Source organism: Pipistrellus hanaki, assembly GCF_964339955.1.
Source record: "Pipistrellus hanaki genome assembly, chromosome: 7".
NCBI classification, from domain to species: domain Eukaryota; kingdom Metazoa; phylum Chordata; class Mammalia; order Chiroptera; family Vespertilionidae; genus Pipistrellus; species Pipistrellus hanaki.
The window spans coordinates 74,428,967-74,447,685 of NC_140509.1; the positions used below are offsets into that span (position 1 = coordinate 74,428,967).

The 18,719-nt window shown below is 45.0% G+C and overlaps 1 protein-coding gene and 1 pseudogene across 2 annotated transcripts in view; one reads left to right on the plus strand and one right to left on the minus strand.

Annotated features, from left to right (window-relative positions):
* The window catches only part of RNF217 (ring finger protein 217), a 103,218-nt gene extending 89,467 nt beyond the window's left edge, over positions 1–13,751 (minus strand). The window contains exon 1 of the mRNA XM_084889642.1: positions 12,738–13,751. Coding sequence (XP_084745768.1) covers positions 12,738–13,625 — 888 coding nt within the window. The 5' untranslated portion in view covers positions 13,626–13,751. The remainder of the gene's footprint in view (positions 1–12,737) is intronic.
* LOC311626040 (eukaryotic translation initiation factor 5-like) overlaps positions 1–18,719 on the plus strand; it is a 426,341-nt pseudogene that overhangs the window by 397,442 nt on the left and 10,180 nt on the right. The gene's annotated exons all lie outside the window — the stretch shown is intronic.

An 18,719-nucleotide genomic window follows, 5' to 3' on the forward strand; every position in this document is an offset into this window, starting at 1 on the left:
AACTTCCCAAATATCAATCAACTATTCTTGCAGCTAATCAGAAATTGATAAGTTTTTAAACAAAAGGGTTAAAAACTGTTTGAAGCAATTCATCTGGGTCAGTGGTCTGCAAACTCATTAGTCCACAGAGCCAAATATCATCAGTACGATTGAAATTTCTTTTGAGAGCCAAATTTTTAAAATTTAAACCTCTTCTAACACCACTTCTTCAAAACAGACTCGCCCAGGCCATGGTATTTTGTGGACGAGCCACACTAAAGAGGCCAAAGAGCCACATGTGGCTCGTGAGCCGCAGTTTGCCGACCACGGATCTGGGTGATTTTTAAGCCGGGGGGAGGAGGGGGTGTTTGTTCCCACGTTTTTAAAGTTTATAGTATTTTTAAGGGGAAAAGCATTTTTGAACAAACAGCATTTTTTAAGAAATTCGGGGGGGGGGGGGAACAAAGTATTGGGGGGAAATTACAATCATTTTACATGTTTTCTCTCCAAGCATTCCTCCTGAGCCCTCTCTCCATCTTAAGGGGGAAGCATCAGTGGCTCACCAAGTGGCATATTAAAAACTAACAACAAAAAGAGGTAAATCCAAGGGATGTGTATTTTTGTTGATTCAAACTATATCTGAAATCCATGAATTTACCAAAAAATGAATATACCTGTATTCTGAAAAATCAAGATCAGCAAATAATCCTCTTAAGATATCAAATAAGTAATCTTGAGTCCTTGAAACACACACAGAGAATTTTAATATAAAGCACTAACACACTGGACGTATTAAAAATCTCTTTGTTTAGAAGCCTATTATTTTCAAAATGTTTCTTTCACAAAACAGTCTTGAAGAGGAAAAATGGTAACATGAAAAAAACAACACTGAAGTTAATGGTGAAGACCAGCTAAACGTAGGATTAAATTAGAACTCTTGGGAATGCACCTGTCATTTCCCACCAAGGGTAACTCTGGCAGGCGCTGGCCCCTCCCTCCACTCTCTACCGACTGATTGAAAGGGATTCTTTCTCCCTCCGAGGCCCTACCTTCATATAGAAAGAGCACTAGGCACTAAGGCCAGGCCATATGGAAGTCAATTCTGATGGGACCCAACGGATCTACTTAGACATACTAGGAAACTAAACTGTAAACATGAGAAAAATGGCTTCAGCAGAGGAAACAAAACTCTAGTGAAAAACATGAGCAATTGTTTTCTTTTACCTGATGTTTTAAGTTGTTAAGAAACCAGAGGAAAAGGCTGCAGTCATTTAACTTGCTGGGCACCACCCAGAGCTGATGAGCTTCGGGAACCCTGCGGATGGCCAATAATCATGGGAGGAAATAAGGCGAGAAGCAACACCACAAAAAAGGAAAGTAATTTGCTAGGTAGCCTATAATTAGCCTCTGAATCTTACCAATCTTACCATAGAGAATAGTACTGAGGCAAATAGCTTAGGAAGATTTAAAAAGGGATTAGTCATTCACATGAATGAATAAGCCCAGAATTTAGTTACCTGAGCCATTGGAAGGGGGAGGGACACACCATAAAAGTGATATATGCCCTCTGTTTCAGGGTGCACAGCTCCTCAACCAAGGAATTTTTAATGGTTATGCTTCCGGAAATGTAAATAGTTATCTATCTGAGAGGACACTAATCAAATGATGAAATCACCCAATCAAACTAGAATGCCACACATAAACAATAAAAACCCTATGGTGGGCCAAGTTAGCAAAGATGAGCTAGGGTAGTTAATTCTAAGGTGTCATTAGATATAACATTATTTCTGTTTAGAATATGCCTGGGCTACCAAAAATATGTTACATCAACTCTTTTTATTCAGAAAGATAACTCAACTTTTTCAAATAATATTTTACTACTACTGAAGCTAAAATTTTGGTAGTAAAAAGGAAATTAATGGTTTTAATTAGAAGTATTAGAAGCTGAAACTGATCTTCAGATATTTCAGTTTACAATGAAATTATCTAAAATGTTTCATTTTATTTATTTATTTATTTATTTTTAATATATTTTTATTAATTTCAGAGAGGAAGGAAGAGGGAGAGAGAAATCAAAACATCACTGATGAGAGAATCATCAATTGGCTGCCTCCTGCATTTCCCCCTATTAGGGACTGAGCCCACAACCCGGACATGTGCCCTTGACTGGAATCGAACCTGGGACCCTTCAGTCCATAGGTCCATGCTCTATCCACTGAGCCAAACCAGCCAGGGCTAAAATGTTTCATTTTAAAAGCAAATGATTTCTATGTACGCTTTTTTAAAAAATATATATATATTATTGATTTTTTACAGAGAGAAAGAGAGAAGGATAGAGAGCTAGAAACATCGATGAGAGAGAAATATCGACCAGCTGCCTCCTGCACACCCCCTACCGGGGATGTGCCCGCAACCAATGTACATGCCTTTGACCGAAATCGAACCTGGGACCTTTCAGTCTGCAGGCCGATGCTCTATCCATTGAGCCAAACCGGTTTCGGCTTTATGTACACTTTGCTTAAAACTATGTGAAGCTTAATTATCAAATTATTCAAGGAAAAAGCACACAAAAAGCACACCACCAAAGTACACTAATTAAAATAATGAATTTAGGTGGGCATGTTTAATTAAATGATTGACAAGACATGAAATTTAAAAAACAAAAACAAAAACATTACAATTGAGGCTCAAAAGCTTTACAACCTACATTCACACCATTTTTGATTTTGTCTGAAACAGCATAGTAATTTAGAAATATGGTCCCCAATTCTTTGACACCTTCACATAAAAAAGTTGGGGTCTATGTCCCTTCCCCTCGAATCTAGACCCACACTTGTGACTGCTTTGCCCGAGATGCTGTGTGACTTCCAAAGTCAGGACAGAAAAGATCATGCAGCTTCCACCTGAGTCCCTTGAGACTCTGGCCCTAGAGGAAGCCAACCTTCAAGTAAGACGTCCACTGCCCTGGGCCTGGCAAGCAAGGCCACGTGTGGGCACTTCTGAGACAGCCGCAGCTGAGCATCCTGACCGGAGCCAGCATCAGCTGCCAGCCGAGTGAGGGAGCTGACATTTGACTACAATCCCATGAGAAACCCCAGTGTGAACTGGCCAGCTGAGCCCTTCCCAAATTCTTGACTCGCATGTCACGATCAAAATAAAATGTTTATCTCACACCCCTAGGTTCTGGGGGAATTTATTAAGCAGGAGGCATAATAACCATAATAAGTTTGATAATTAAAGAAGTACCTCAGTGACAGATGGGATACCAGGTTAAAGATTCAGGCCATGGCATTCTCTTGCTTTAAAAAGTTGACCATATTGTGGAATACGATATGCAAAGTACAGGTTCAAATATCTACCTTACTTTTTCTTCTACCAACCTAAACATATTGTAAGTTATTTTCAATTATTCACTCAGTCTCTGGATGAGAAAGAGCCAGTTGATCAATGGTTCTCTCTAATCATTGATGTTTCTATCTCTCTCTTCTTCTCCCTTCCTCTCTGAAATCAATAAAAATATATTTAAAAAAAAAGAAAAAAAAGAAATGGCCAGAGAGTTAGGAGGAACACAGGAGAGTACGCTGCCATTGAAACTTAACAGCAAGTCTAATCATAGCTTTTCTAGACTCAATTCCTCTTGAGTTTGGTAGAAATCTTTCTCGGGATCTAAATTTGGGTAAGAGCCTTCCACGTCCTCAAAACATGTAACTAAGTGTCATCTTCTTCTTGGACTGGAAGACTTGTGATTTTGTGCAACACAGAAATCAACTTAAAGGAAAAATAAAATAAACACATTTAACTTATAAATACAGGATGGGGCAAAAGTAGGTGTATAGTTGTAAACATACACAGCAGTGTATTCCTGTATTATTATTTACTAATTATTTTTCACAAACAACTGTAAACCTACTTATGTATAATAATAATAAATTTAAAGTCTGTGAAAAGGTCATCAGTTTCACAGCCAAGTGGGCCTGAATTTAAATCCTACCTTTGCCATTTTCTGGCTGTGTGATAATAGGGCAAGTTACTTATTCTCCCAGTGTTTCCCAAACTTTTGACATATGTGTACCCCTTCTACAATTTTCGTAACGCTGAGTACCCCTCGTACTCATGAGAACGTAGAATTAGACGCAGCTAAGCACGGTGCAGTGCATATCCCCACCAAACTCTTCCCATACCCCTGGGGGTACGAGTACCACACTTTGGGAAGATACCTTCGTGTTCCCTCCTAAGACATTATGCTACCTACAGCACAGAAATGAAGCTGTTCCTGTTCCCTTGAACCCACTCTTATCAGAAAACCAACCCCAAGACTGCCAATGAAAACAGCATTGCCTAAACTGGTTTGGCTCAGTGGATAGAGCATCGGCCTGCAGAGTGGGGAGTCCTGGGTTCGATTCCGGTCAGGGACATGTACTTTGGTTTCTGGCACATCCCCAGTGGGGGGTGTGCAGGAGATAGTTGATCGATATTTCTCTCTCATAGGTGTTTCTAACTCTCTATTTCTCTCTCTTCCTTTCTATAAAAATTAATAAAATATATTTTAAAAAATAGCATTGATCATGGTTAAATACGAACAATTTGTTGGGCCATTCAATGGTAAATTTCAATCCTTATCCTGCTGTAACTTTCTGAAGCATTAGAAAAAGATGACCACTTCTTCCTTTTAAAACAGTCTTTGTTAGGCTTCTGGGTAACCGTCCTTCCTGGATTCTCTTCCTGCCTAACTGGCCTGGCCCACTCCCTTTCAGACTCTTCTCTGGTGCTTTCATAGGTCCCAGGCTCCATATACGTAAACACCAGTATGCCCAGACTCAACCCTCAATCCTCCTCTATCCACCATCACTCCCCAGGTGACCTCATCCAGTCTCATGGCTTTAAGTATCATCTATATGCCAAAAAGGTTCAAAGTCATGTCTTCTCTTCAGCTCTCTCTTCTGAATGTCAGACGCCAAATGCCTACTCAACATGTCTTCACGAATGTCTAAACAGCTGTTCAAACTTAGTACAAATGTCTGGTCCTCCCTATACCTCGTCCTCCAGAGTTCCTCATCATATTAAATGGCAACACCATTCTTCTGTTTGGGCTCAAAAGCTGAGTCATCTGTCATTCTTTCTATCTCATAACACAGCCAATCAGCAAATTCTGTTAGCTTTCACTTAGGAATAGATTCAAAATTCAACCACTTCGAATCATAGTCACCTCTCTCAGCCTTGTCTGAACTATTAATATATAATCTCTCCTCTGGATTAGTCAGTCTACCAAACTGATGTCTTCATCGACATTCTTGACTCCTATAACAGTATGCTCTCCACAAAGAGCCAGAGTAATTAATCCCTTTTAAAGTTTGGGTCATATCTGGTTAGCTCAAACCCTTCTTACACCTTAGCTCCCCATCTCACTCAGAGAGAATTCAAATTCTCAATGGCCTTAAAACCCTATCCAGCCAGCTTTCCCCACTCCTCCTCCTGTTTTCTTCTTATTGCTCCTCATTTCATTCCCTGTGCTTTGGCCACATGGATCTCTTCGAGATTCCTGGAAGACCTCCCAAGCATGCTCTTGTCTCTGGAACTTTATCTTGCTATTCCCTTACATATCCTCATGGTTTGCTCCCTATCATCATGAAAATCTATGCTCAAAAGTCATCCTGTAAAACAAACCCTCCCTGACAACTCCCCCCAAACTATAAACATATAAAGAAATCCTCCCCCAATTTCTCATCACCCTCCCATTGTTCCATTTTGTATATAACCCTTATTTCCCCTAATATACTTTACTTATTTTATTTTCTGTCTCCCCTCGACCACAGCCCAGTATATAAACTCCGTGAAGGCAGGGGTTTTATCTGTTTTTGTTCTCTGTAACCCCAATGCCTACAACAGTGCCTGGTATGTAACAGGTATTTAATATGTAAGTAAATTAAAATTATGTAACAAAATATGCATTAAAGTGCTTAATGGAAAATTAAAAACTCAGATATTAATTACCCCAAAATAGATGGGGGCAACAGTACTGGTGCAGTTGAAAGAGAATGTTGCATTCTAGGAATTATTTTCCTGTAGACAATGAATTTATATTTTAAGACAGAACTTGATATGGGAGTTTCGTTTAGTTTGCCATATGAAACCCTTCTGACAAAGTGATTTTGAACAAAATAAGCAATTTTTAAACATGTATTATAACTCTAAAGATGTGCCATATTGTCATGAGTGATCCAAAACAAGCTTAGTAAAATTATGTTTTCTTTCAAGTGAAGGGAATAAATATTTTGAAAGGAGCAAGATGTTTACTTGTGTTCTATTTCCAGCAATTAGAAAGAGCTCTAAGAAATATGCGTACAGAGCAGTAAGAAATGGATGGCTTTATTACTTTAGGTTTCACATAACAGGGAAGAACTGTATTTACTGAAAGGTTAGTTGGTATTCCAGAACTGATTTAATAAAGTCTTCCCAGAAAGGAAGCAGAAGAGGAAAAGAGACCCACAGATGTCTGAGCACTTAAAGGAAAGCCTGCGTATGTCACCAGATCAAGCTGAGAATACAGAATACTGCTGACAAGGTAGTCAAGATGGCTTCTTGAGGGCATTAAATACATTTTTACAGTATCTCATGCTACTTAGCACACAGGTAGCCAATAAATGTTCGTTAAGTGCGTAAATGGTAGACTAACAAATGAGTAAGTTAATTGTAAGAAATCATCAATCAGCCAGCTGGCATGGCTCAGTGGTTGAGCATCGACCTGTGAACCAGAAGGTCACAGTTCGATTCCTGGTCAGGCACATGCCCAAGCTGTGGGCAGGAGGCAGACGATTGATGACTGTCTCTCATTGTTACTGATTTCTCTTCCTCTACCCTTCTCTCTGAAATCAATAAAAAATATGTTAAGAAAGAAAGAAAGAAAGAAAGAAAGAAAGAAAGAAAGAAAGAAAGAAAGAAATTACCACTGAGGTATGTCCACATTGCCCATCACAAGCTCAATAAAAAGGTGGGAAGCACAAGTTCTAATATTCTCCTTTCCTGTCTCTCACATCAGAAGTAAGAAAGAACCTTTAATTATAAAATCTGAGCTCTACTGTAGAAGGGGAAAAAAGCACCACTTGGAAGTCTGAGTTGCCACCTTAAGTGGTACTAGTTACGTTATTTGAGCTCTCTCAGGCAGCGGAGGGCAAGGCAGGGTTCTTCCATGTCACCTCATCTCCAGACAGCTGGAAGAGACAGGTGACAGGAGGCAGCCCCAGACCAGGCTCTGCCGGCCCAGAGCTCAGCCTTTAACAGGGTTCCCTCTACGGAAACCAAATGCCAGTTAAAATCAGATCTGAACCATAAGAGAAAAAAAATACAGAAATTATTAAAGAGACATCAAAGGAACAGAGAGGTAAAGAAGGGCATGAGTCAGTAAGGTATGACAGCAAATGTTACCTCACCCACCCACCCCAAACACACAAATTCAGTTCACAAAAGAGTAAGTTTAGACAGTGACTTAACAGATTTCAGTCTGGTATTATTTATCACATTTTCAGGACTATCAGTATCACACCTGGCATGACAGGATCTGTAAATCCACTTGCATGAAGATGCCTGCATTCAAACTCCATACCAAACTCGACGGGTTTCTAAAAATGTACAGGTTGCTTTAATGTTTATGGGGGAAATGTAGGTTACGCTTTTACCCATAAAGGTCTGGGTGACTCAAGAGTTTAATAATAGGATACGTGAGCTTTCGCCCCTAGGTCACTGGTTCTGGGACGGCTACAGTAGACTGTCATTCTACGGCGTCGCCATCTCGCAGCTGTTTGGTTCAAAATCCGCAGGAGAAATGTGCTGCGCGTCTCTATTAATATTCACTCGACAGGTGTATGCATTCCGACTCCTATGCATCTGCCAACTGCGACCACTTTGAAGCGGAGTGATGAAAGCCACAACAGCTGCCACCTTGAGACAGCCCTGAGCCTGCCCAGCTCTTTCCTGCCTTTATCTAAAGGACTAAATATTAATACTTCATATTGTAACAGATTTTTACCATCTAAAGTCAAGATCACAAAGAAAAGAGGTCTGTGGAGGATTTCTGAAATGAAATCAATTCATTTCACAGCATCGTATACGACAAGGAAAGCATCCACTTCTCCTCTTAGGAAAACGTGGTAAAAGCCAAGCCAGCTGAGAAAGTCAACATCTCCCATGGCTCAGAGGCCTGCAGGAGGCTGCAGACACCCCCGGGACCGCCTGCTTCCGCCATGGTCACTGCTGCACTGGCAGGTCAGTTGGAAATGTGCTTCTAAATGTTACCCACGAAAGCGTCACGTACCCAGGCAACATGAACCAATGCAACGCCCACTAGCTCTGTCATGGTGCTCTACAGCCGCCAAGTCAATGCCTATGGAGAGCCAAAGACTGTAACTTACCAGGTCAACCCTTTACCATGGCAACTGGAAACTAGATGGTACCGACCACACTGAAAAGTCATCCCACTGCCCTAGCCCAGTGGTCGGCAAACTCATTAGTCAACAGAGCCAAATGTCAACAGTACAAAGATTGAGATTTCTTTTGAGAGCCAATTTTTTTTTAAACTTCGACTTCTCCTAACGCCACTTCTTCAAAATAGACTCGTCCAGGCCGTGGTATTTTGTGGAAGAGCCACACTCAAGGGGCCAAAGCATGTGGCTCCAGAGCTGCAGTTTGCAGACCACTGCCCTAGCCAGTTTGGCTCAGTGGATAAAGTGTCAGCCTGCAGACTGAAGGGTCCCAAGTTCAATTCCAGTCAAGGGCACATACCTCAGTTTCAGGCTCCTGGCCCTGGTCAGGGTATGTGGGAAGCAACCAATCAATGTGTCTCTCTCTGTCTCTCCCTCTCCCTTCCACTCTAAAAATCAGTGGAGAAATATCCTTGGGTGATGATTAAAAAAAAAAAAAAAAAAAAAAAAAAAAAAAAGTCATTCCATTAAGAAGGGTTCCCCACAGCCTTAAGTCACAGCAATACCTGGAGAAGAATTATATTTTGAAAAACAAAACTAGCATTTTTAAACCACAGTATGGAGAATATTTGCTACTGACTAATTTGTTAGGTCTGTACTGAAATAATGATGAGTTAGCCACTGACCTTTACCACATATTCAGTCCATGTCTCAAATGGAAATAAAACTCATCTAGGAATCTGTATTCCTATTTTCCACATTCATACCTTCTTTCAAAGAATGCAGCATCTCCTTTAAGGAGAAAGTTAATTTAACCAGGTGATAGTCCAACTCACACTTAGGGTGTATTTTTGTTTGTACATAATGATTAATAGGGATCGGCTTTAAATGGTGTTAAACACTGCACTATTTGGCACAGACTCAGAAAATGGTGACAAAGTCACTAATAACTTTTTATTTGAAATATATTATCTAAAATATATATACATCTCACACACACACACACACACATATATGTGTGTGTGTGTGTGTGTGTGTGTGTGTATATATACAATATATATACAATATATATACTATATATATATATATATATATATATATATATATATATATATATATTGATTTCAGAGAGGAAGGGAAAGGGAAAAGAGAGAGAAACATCAGTGATAAGAGAGAACACTGATTGGCTGCCCCCTGTACAATCCCCACATGGGGTATTGAGCCCACAAGCCAGGCATGTGCCCTGACCAGGAATCGAACCATGACCTCCTAGTTCATAGGTCTATGCTCAACCCCTGAGCCACCAGGGCCAAGCTGTATCATTTTATTTTAAAAGGTCTTAAAAATGCTGCAAGTTCAGGCTTGACAGATTTGTTCCTGTCAAACCCAAGACACCTTATAAAACGAGAAAGAAAGCACTAACTAGGCCCTTTTGATCTGGTTTAGTAAGGCAACAAAACAAATCTGCGGTTTGACTCTGTTTTGCTTTAGCACTAGTGTGTATTGCAGACCGTGATCTGCAATCCCACTTCACTGATGAGGAAAGTAAGACACAGAGAGGTTAAGTGACACAGAAACACAGACCCTCTGAATAGAAGGGATCTTAGCTACAACCGCAAACCCACATTTTTATCCAACTTAAAAAAAAAAAAAAAGTCATTTTTTTACAAGCTAAAAGTTTGCCAAAAAACTCTGTAGTTCCAAGTTTAATAACCAAGTTAGCAAACCTATCAGTTTTGTCTGCCTTCTATATTAAAACCATGAAGTCTCTGTCTTTTGTCTTAAACAAAAAGAAGCTCAGAGAGAATTTAGTGCCCAAGCAGAACACCACTTCCTGGGGGTTATCTCATCCTTTGTCACTCACCTTTTCACAAACTCAGTAACTATTAGCATCTGTTATATGTCATCCAGTAGTCTAGGCGCTAAAGAAACAGTAGTGAACCAATCAGGAGAACACTCCTGTCTTCTAAATGAATTACAGAAATATAAGTTACAGTACGTTAGTACTGTATTATGGACAAAATAAGCAGGAAAGGAGACTGGGATTGCGGGGTGCGGTTCATCTTTGAAAAGAGTGGAGAGTGAAGCCATAAGGGTGACATTTGCATCCAGACTGGAAGGGAGAAAAGGGAGAGGAGTAAGCCAGCCAGCATCAAAGCTACTCCAGGCGCTGGGAACCAGAGCAGCAGCCCTGAGCGGGAGCATGCTTGGCCAGCATGAGGCATCTTTTCGTTGTTGTTTATTATCTTCAATAACACATTTTCCCCCATTGAAAGTTCTGTCAGATGCTTTGGAAGAAAGCCGGGAACAGGCATGCAATCCTAAGTGCTGCAAACAACCTTCAGGTACTATGACACTTCAGAAGTTTTCTGGGTTGCCTATTGCCTGACACTTCACCTTGCCCCTCCCACTCCCGTTTCTTCCCCACTAGAGATCAAAACACTGACTTCCTAAAACTCACTCACCGAAGTAAGAATAAAATAAATAAAATAAACCTGCTCTGGGGGAACGGCCCACTTTCATTAAGGAAACCAATCAAACTGCGATGCAGAGAACCCTGAGTAGGGACTACCCGTCCGGAACTTGTCACCCACTGCACTTGTATCCAGTTGTTTAACACGAAGCACTACCTGGCATTGTCCCTCTGTTTACATCTCAGCATTTGCTACTTCACCTGGCATTGTCCCTCTGTTTACATCTCAGCATTTGCTACTTGGGATTGTTGTGCACGCATCTGCTCTCACAGCGATTTACTTCCCTGGAGCGGGGCCCATCTCTCGGAAACGCCTGAAGCCCATCCCATGACTGCACGCGGATGGCACAAATATTTGTGTGACAGCTTAATTTTGTTTGGCGGTGATGTCATAGAAACCGCCACAGTGAGCAGCAGACAGCCTCCTGCGTTAAGTATCTGTTTGTGGATAAACCATGAAAGAGACACCGTCGTGTCTCTCTCTCTCGCACAGACGTTCGGATAATCTCAACAATCTTGGGCAAGTTACTGTTTGTGTAACATTCCATTCCGTCTAACTTTCCCTTTGCATTCTCAGTCGGGCACAGTGCACACACACTTTCCGTCTAGACGCAAGCAGAGATTAGCCACGGAACACAAAGGAGCCACGCTGCGCCGGGTGAAATCCTGTTCAGCCAGTGTTATCAAACACTATTAAAGGAAAGGGGCTCAACACGAAACTGCCAGATACAAGGAATACAAGTCACTGGCCATACAGTCTGGCAAGACAAACCCACACATCAGGAATAACTTCAGTGGATGGAAAGCACACGGAAGTATTTTGAAAGTATATAAACAGTGGGGGGGGGGGGGGGGGACCAAGGAGCAGGGGGCAGGGAAGGCTACACAGAAAAGTTGGCACCTGAACAGCCAGGGCTTGAAAGATGAATAGGCCCAGGACAGTCAGAGATCAAAGGGCATTCCAGATTGTGCAAAACACACTGGCAGAAACATAACCCTGAAAACTGCTGGAAGAATGCACCCAGCATCCGTGAGGGAAAGCAGGTCTGCTGCCCTCTCCATCTTTCCAAGGGGGAAACACACACACACACACACACACACACACACACACACACCAAAAAACCACCAAGCGTCCAGAGGGAGCAAAGGAAGAACGTGTCACCAGCACTTATTTTGTCAAACCTCTCAGCTTTGCTTTGCCCTTTCTGTGCTGTTCCCTCTTAAATAAATAAAAAGCACTGGGCTGGCATAAGAGTTCAGTGAGGAAAAGTACTTCAACTTCACCGTGGAAAGAGAAAAACTGAAAAATGGGCAAGGGCCAAGGAATAAACAAATTACACATCTGAAATAGATAACTGGAGCACATGTTAGCATGCAGCCCTACCTGGTCCTGTTCCTCTGCTTACATTTCATCATTTGCTACTTTAAAAAAAAAAAAAAAATCAGATGTCACGGACCCTTCTGTTCACAAGGCCACATAGTTATCTTATGTTCACCAAGTGCTGGTCTCTGCGACCCCGAGCCTGGGAGGCATCCTCAATGCCCACCTCGTGGAGCAGGCTCTTGCTTGCCATCTAGCAAAAGAGGGCCATTCCCTGTGCCCTGTTCCTTCCTCTGCTGCCAACCAACCAATGCCTGCAGCTCAGAGCAGAGTTAGCTTCCAGTCCGGTTACCCAGGGAGGGAAAAACACGCTGGGATCATGACATTCCAACCACTGACTTGTAAGAAAGGGTCTGTCGGAGGTTCCCGGGAAGGGCGTGTACCCCACCTCTTCCTGCGATGAGCGGGGAGCCGGCGAGGGCCCTTCCGGGCCAGGGCTTTGGAAAGCGGGCAGGGGCGCAGGGCAGGGGGTGGGGGTCGGGGGGGTTACCTGGGAGCTCAGGTAGACTTTGAGGCACTCCTCGCACACGGCCTTCTTGCAGCAGGGCAAGGGCTTGATGGGCTTGTCTTCCAGGCACACCCGGCACATGAGCACCATGAGGGGCGCGTAGGGGTCCCCCAGCCCACCCAGGCCGGGGTAGGGCGGCGCTCCCAGCAGGCGGGGCGGCGCGGAGAAAGGCTCGGGCGCCAGGTAGAACTCCAGCTCGATGCCGCCGCCGCCGTCGGGGGGCAGGCGGTCGGCGGCGGGGAGGGCCTGCCGGGGGCTCGGGAGGGAGGAGGAGGGGGTGCCCGGCGCGTCCATCACCGGCGGCGGGGCCCGCGGCGGCTCGGCGGGGGGCGGCGGCAGCGGCTCGGCGGCCGGGTCCGGGGGCAGCACGTTCTCCACGCAGAACACGGAGCAGAAGACCTGCCTCCGGGCGGCGGGCGGGCGCCGCTGGCCCAGCACGTCCAGCACCAGGGCGTCCGGGCTCCCCACGCGCGCCCCGGGCGGCGGCTCCTCTCCGGGGGGCGGCTGGCGCCCTCCCTCCTGCTTTCGGTGGTTCCCGGCTTCCTCCTCCTCCTGCTGCTCTTCCAGCTGCCGCGGCAGCGTCCGGGGGTTCAGGGGCGCCAATCCTGCGGGCGGCGCGGGGGCTCGGCGGCTCTCCGTGCAGCCCGGGGCCCCCCAGCTCCCCGCGGGCTCCGGGGCGCCCGTGGCCGCGCAGCCCGAGTCGCTTCCGCAGCCGCCGCCGCCGCCCGGATCCGGGGAGGCAGCGGGCGGCCCGGGCGCCCCGCCGCCGTCCCCCCGCGGCGGCCTCGGGGGCTCGGGGGCGCCCGCGGCCGGGTGGCCGGGCTCCGGGGCGCCGCCGCCGCCGCTCACGGTGCTCTGCTCCTCGCCCATCGCCGCCCGCGGCCCGCGCCGCCGCGGCCCATCCAGCCGCCGGGACCCCCAGCCGGCGCCGGCGGGCGGCGGGGGCAGCGGCGCCGCTCCACTCGCGGCGGCTGCGCTTCTGCTTCCGGGTCCCTCCTCCGGGCCGGGGCGGCCGGCCGCAGCGCCCTGCGGGGGGCCCGTGCTCCCGGGCCGCGGCGCGCGGGGGACCGGGCCCGGGCCGCTCCGCCTCCGCGTCCTCCTCCCGCTCCGCGCGCTCCTCCCGCGCGGCCGGGCTCCGCCTCGGGGGCGCCGGCGGCCGCTCTCTCCCGGGCCGGGCGCGCGCCCCGCATGCAGGTCCCGGAGGCGCGCCCCCGGCGGGCACAGGGGTCCGGGGGGGCGGCGTCAGCCCCGGGCGGGCACCGGGGTCCGGGCGGGCGGCCGGAGGCGGGAGCGGGGCCTGGAGGCCTGGGCGCCGCCGGGGCGCGCGGCGAGGGGCAGCCGGAGCGCGAGCGAGGCGCCGGGTCCTGGGGAGCGAGGCGGAGCGGGCGACCTCCCGGCTCCTCCGAGTCACCGGCGCCCTCCTCGCCGCCTGACCCCACCCCTCGGCGCACACCTCCCCGCACGCACACACACGGGCGCAGACACACACACACACACACACACACACACACACACACGCGGGCGCAGGCACACGCGCGCTCACACACGCGCACCCCGAGTGGGTGTGATCGGAGCCGCCATGCGCTCCGCGCCCCGAGTTCACACTGGGCTTCGGCCAAACCCTCCCGCCGGGCAGCTGCCCCGGGGGCCACCACCAAGGAGAACTTCCTGCAGAAGGGCTGGACTCAGAGCTGGACCCAGCACACTGAGGACTTGCTTTCTCTTCCTTCTCCCGGGTTGATCCCATGTTAAAGCCCTCAAGGAGTCAAGAGAAATAACTCTAGGAATTTACTCGTTCAAAATGCGTTCTGAACAACTTTCTGTCTAACCGGGTACAAAGAATCTTTGAAACCCACAAACTAAGACACACACACACACACTGGAATCCTTATGGGAGCTGATAAGGAATTTAAGATTTATCGCTTTTTTTCTTTCCTTTTATAGGAACTATACTTAACCCTTTAAATGTTACAGCATGGATAGCACCAGGTTGTAAAATGGCCTGGCCCAGTGGTCGGCAAACTCATTAGTCAACAGAGCCAAATATCAACAGTACAACGGTTGAGATTTCTTTTGAGAGCCAAATTTTCTAAACTTAAACTTCTTCTAACGCCACTTCTTCAAAATAGACTCGCCCAGGCCATGGTATTTTGTGGAAGAGCCACACTCAAGGGGCCAAAGAGCCGCATGTGGCTCGAGAGCCGCAGTTTGCTGACACGGGCCTGGCCTAATTAATAGACGGGATCCTTGGTGGGAATCACAAGAAGTTTCATTAGCATAACCATATTTATTCCCCAAACTGTTTCCAAGACAACAATTATATTTGAGCCAGAACTTAATTATGTGTTGATCCGTCTTTATTTTACAGGAAGTATTAGTCACCCGGACTGGTGTGTTTTAGTTCCCTAAAGCCAATGAAAACATTTTTGGGAAGCCAACCCTTGTGTTTTTCATCTCGAGAGAGCATTCAATGTGCACGTTCATGTAATAGGAAGGAGCTGTGAAGGGTGTACAATTTTTTTCTTATCTTGAAGTTGTTTCTGGGTTGCTCTGAACTATTTTCCAAATCAGATAGAATGCTACAAAGATGACTAGCTATGCAATACCAAAGAAGCAGTGTAACGCCATAGAATATGCCTATCGAGTGCTTATGATGCTCAGTTGCACGCCAAAGGGATAAACCCAATTTGGCAGTCTAAATGACACCTCATTAATCAGTCTGACCCAAGAATGAAGATTTCTTATTGGAAGATTAAATTCTATTCAAGGGTCCTCCCCATTCCCTGCCCCTCCCCGCCCCCCCCCGCCCCCCTACACACACACACACACACACACACACACTCACACTCACACACTAACTTGGCTAATTAATTTCCTGGTAGCTGCTGTTTTCTCCAAATGATACTTCTAGTGTTTATTGTTTCAAAGGCAGGAGCAAGAAGCCCGCCTATGTGCCTTTGTGTACCCCACTTGAAAACTATTATTTCGAAAGGGATATAACAATAACGTTTTCCAGCTGACCAGAGGCTGAGAGTGAGACCAGAGTAACCATAATGGATCCAAAGAAGTATATCTCCACAGTGTCTGTAGCAATCCTTCAACGTTCTCCCATGGTTCGGAAATCCCTCTCCACACACATTTGCCATCGGTATTCCAAGAATTTGTTCTTGCAAAGTCTGCCATTTTGTTCCTTATCCCTCAGGTTTCAGTCCACTGGCAATGGTTCTCCTTGACACTGAACCAACTAGAAGTTCCTGCTGGGGTTTCTGAAGGCGGCCCCTGGCTCTCGGCCCTGATTCCTGCCATGACTTCCTTCCTACAGAATTCGTCTGGCCTTTGGGAAGAGAGAAGCATGGCATGCCACATCTCCACTCAGCCTGGCCTGAATCATGGGCCCAGCATCCCTGGTGCTCAATCTGGGATCCGTGGCACACCCAGAGCATGGGCAGAAGTTAAAAGGCAAAGCGAAAACACTGGTTCTACCATCAATTTCCTCTGAAAAGAAAAGCATAGAGCATCTATCATGATTGTGCTGATAGGATTCACTTAAAAAAATTATCTTTATTGTTAAATGTATTACAGATGTCCCCCCCCCCCCCCCAGGCCCCATTGGCCACCATCCACCAGACACGAAACCCTCCCAGGCCTTCCCTACCCTATTGTCTGGTGCATATAAGCTCCCTGGTTAATCTCTCCCCACCCGCCTTCCTTCTGCAGTTTGTAAGTCTGTTCCATGCTACTATGCCTCTGGATCTATTTTGTTCATCAGTTTATTTACATTTCACGTACGAATGAGATCATGTGATACTTATCTTTCTCTGCCTGGCTTATTTCACTCAGCATAATACACTCCAGGTCCCTCCAAGGTATTTCAAAGGGATCTTTTTTATATCTGCATAGTATTCCATGGTGTAAATGGACTGCAGCTTTTTTATCTACTCATCTGCTGATGGGCACGTGAGCTGTTTCCAGATCCTAGCTATTGCAGGATTCACTTTTTTAAAAGGATTGCTTGAAAATATACTCTGGCATAAGTTTCACTTACCTACCACAGCTTAATATTCCTGAAACTCATACCATCTGTTCATGTCAGACTATATTCAGTTGTTAGAACAATATAAGCACTATTGCCAATACCAGTTTCCAGTTCTCAATATTTCTTAACCTGTTATGTGCTATGCACCTTCCCTAACCCTAAGACTTCAATATCAGGAGAACTGAGGAAGTCAACTGCTTTTAGTCTTAATGAACATTATCTTTTCTATTAGCACTTTTCTTATCCTGACCTTCAAATGTGACTTGTTTTGGTTTTCTTGAAAAAAATGTTTTTCAGACATTAATTAGAAAATGGAAAGAAAAAAAAACACCTAGATTTATTAACTCATTAGAAAAAAAAATGTTATGAAGTATCAGAAAAGCTATAAATTATTAAATTTTTCAGGTGAAACTAATTTCTTAACTATTGTGGAGAAGAAATACATGATGTTTAAATACCATGAAATAATTATACAGCAAATAGTGACTTGTATTTCTACCAGTTCTTCAACTATCAGACCAGGTAAAAAGAAATAGATGTCATTTAAAAAATTGATTTCCTGAAGAGGAATGGACGGGGCAGAATTGTTGTCTAGGTCTTCTTCTGAAAGGCGCCGTGGAGTGTTGCTCCTCTTTTTCCTATTGTATTTTCTCCCTTCTTCAGCCAGGGAGGGAGAGACCTTCGAATTACTGAGGGAAAAGGTATCAAATAGAAAAGAGAGGAAGACAATTATTGCACTCTCTTTTTCCACATAAATTCCCTAAAGAAAATCCAAATAGCAGACTTTTATAAGATAAGGTTAAAAAGAAAAGAAAAATATAAAATGAAGGCCCCAAACCTTGGAAAACAGAAAACCAGGTATAAGAAGGAGGGTTGCCCTGGCTGGTTTGGCTCAGTGGATAGAGTGTCGGCCTCCCAACTGAAGGGTCCCAGGTTTGATTCCGGCCAAAGGCTTGTGCCTGCGTTGTAGACTCCATCCCCAGTAGGGGGCGTGCAGGAGGCTGCTGATCAATGATTCTCTCTCTTATCATTGATGTTTCTAACTCTCTCTCCCTCTCCCTTCATCTCTGAAATCAATAGAAATATTTTTTTTTAAGAGGAGGAGGGTAAAAAAAGGAAGAAAAAGGAAAAGAAGGAAAGGAGGGAAGGGAAGAATTTTATTACCCACCACTCAAAATGGCCATTTAAACTATTTTAACATATTGATATATTTCACTCTAGTGCAGGGGTCTTCAAACTACGGCCCGCGGGCCACATGCGGCCCGCAGAGGAGTCTGATCCGGCCCGCCAGGTTTTTTGGGCAGTGAGCGCAGCCGAGGTGTTACAGTAGGAATTAGTAGTTCATATAGTCCGGCCCTCCAGCTCTCTGAGGGACCGTGATCTGGCCCCCACTTTAAAAAGTTTGAGGACCCCTGCGACTCTAGTGTCTGCATCTATGTGTATTAAATATGTATTAAATGATGCATGCTTTTGTTTGTTTTTTAACTTAGTAATATATCCTGAACATTTTTCACGTCATTAAAACATCTGTACATCAAGATGGGCAACCATAAAGAATTTTACTATATAGATGTACCATGATTTATTTAGCTAGTTCTGTTTTATTTTAAAATTTGATCATTTATGATTTTAAAAATATGTAACACTTAATACGTTAACGTGTATAATATTAACATGTAAACCTTGCCCACATGCCCAACATACCACAGCATAAAGTCCTAAAAATTAAATTGCTGCTGCAAAGGGTAGATGTAGTATTGAAGCTTTATCACAGACACTGAGCACCAATTTATAATCCCATCAATAGTGAGAGAGACTACTTGGGAAGTAAGACCATTATAAGATTTTTTGAAAATTAGAAATGTTGTCAATAACATCTTAACTTTAAATTAATGAGCACATTTTTATTTTTAAAGTTTTTAAAATAT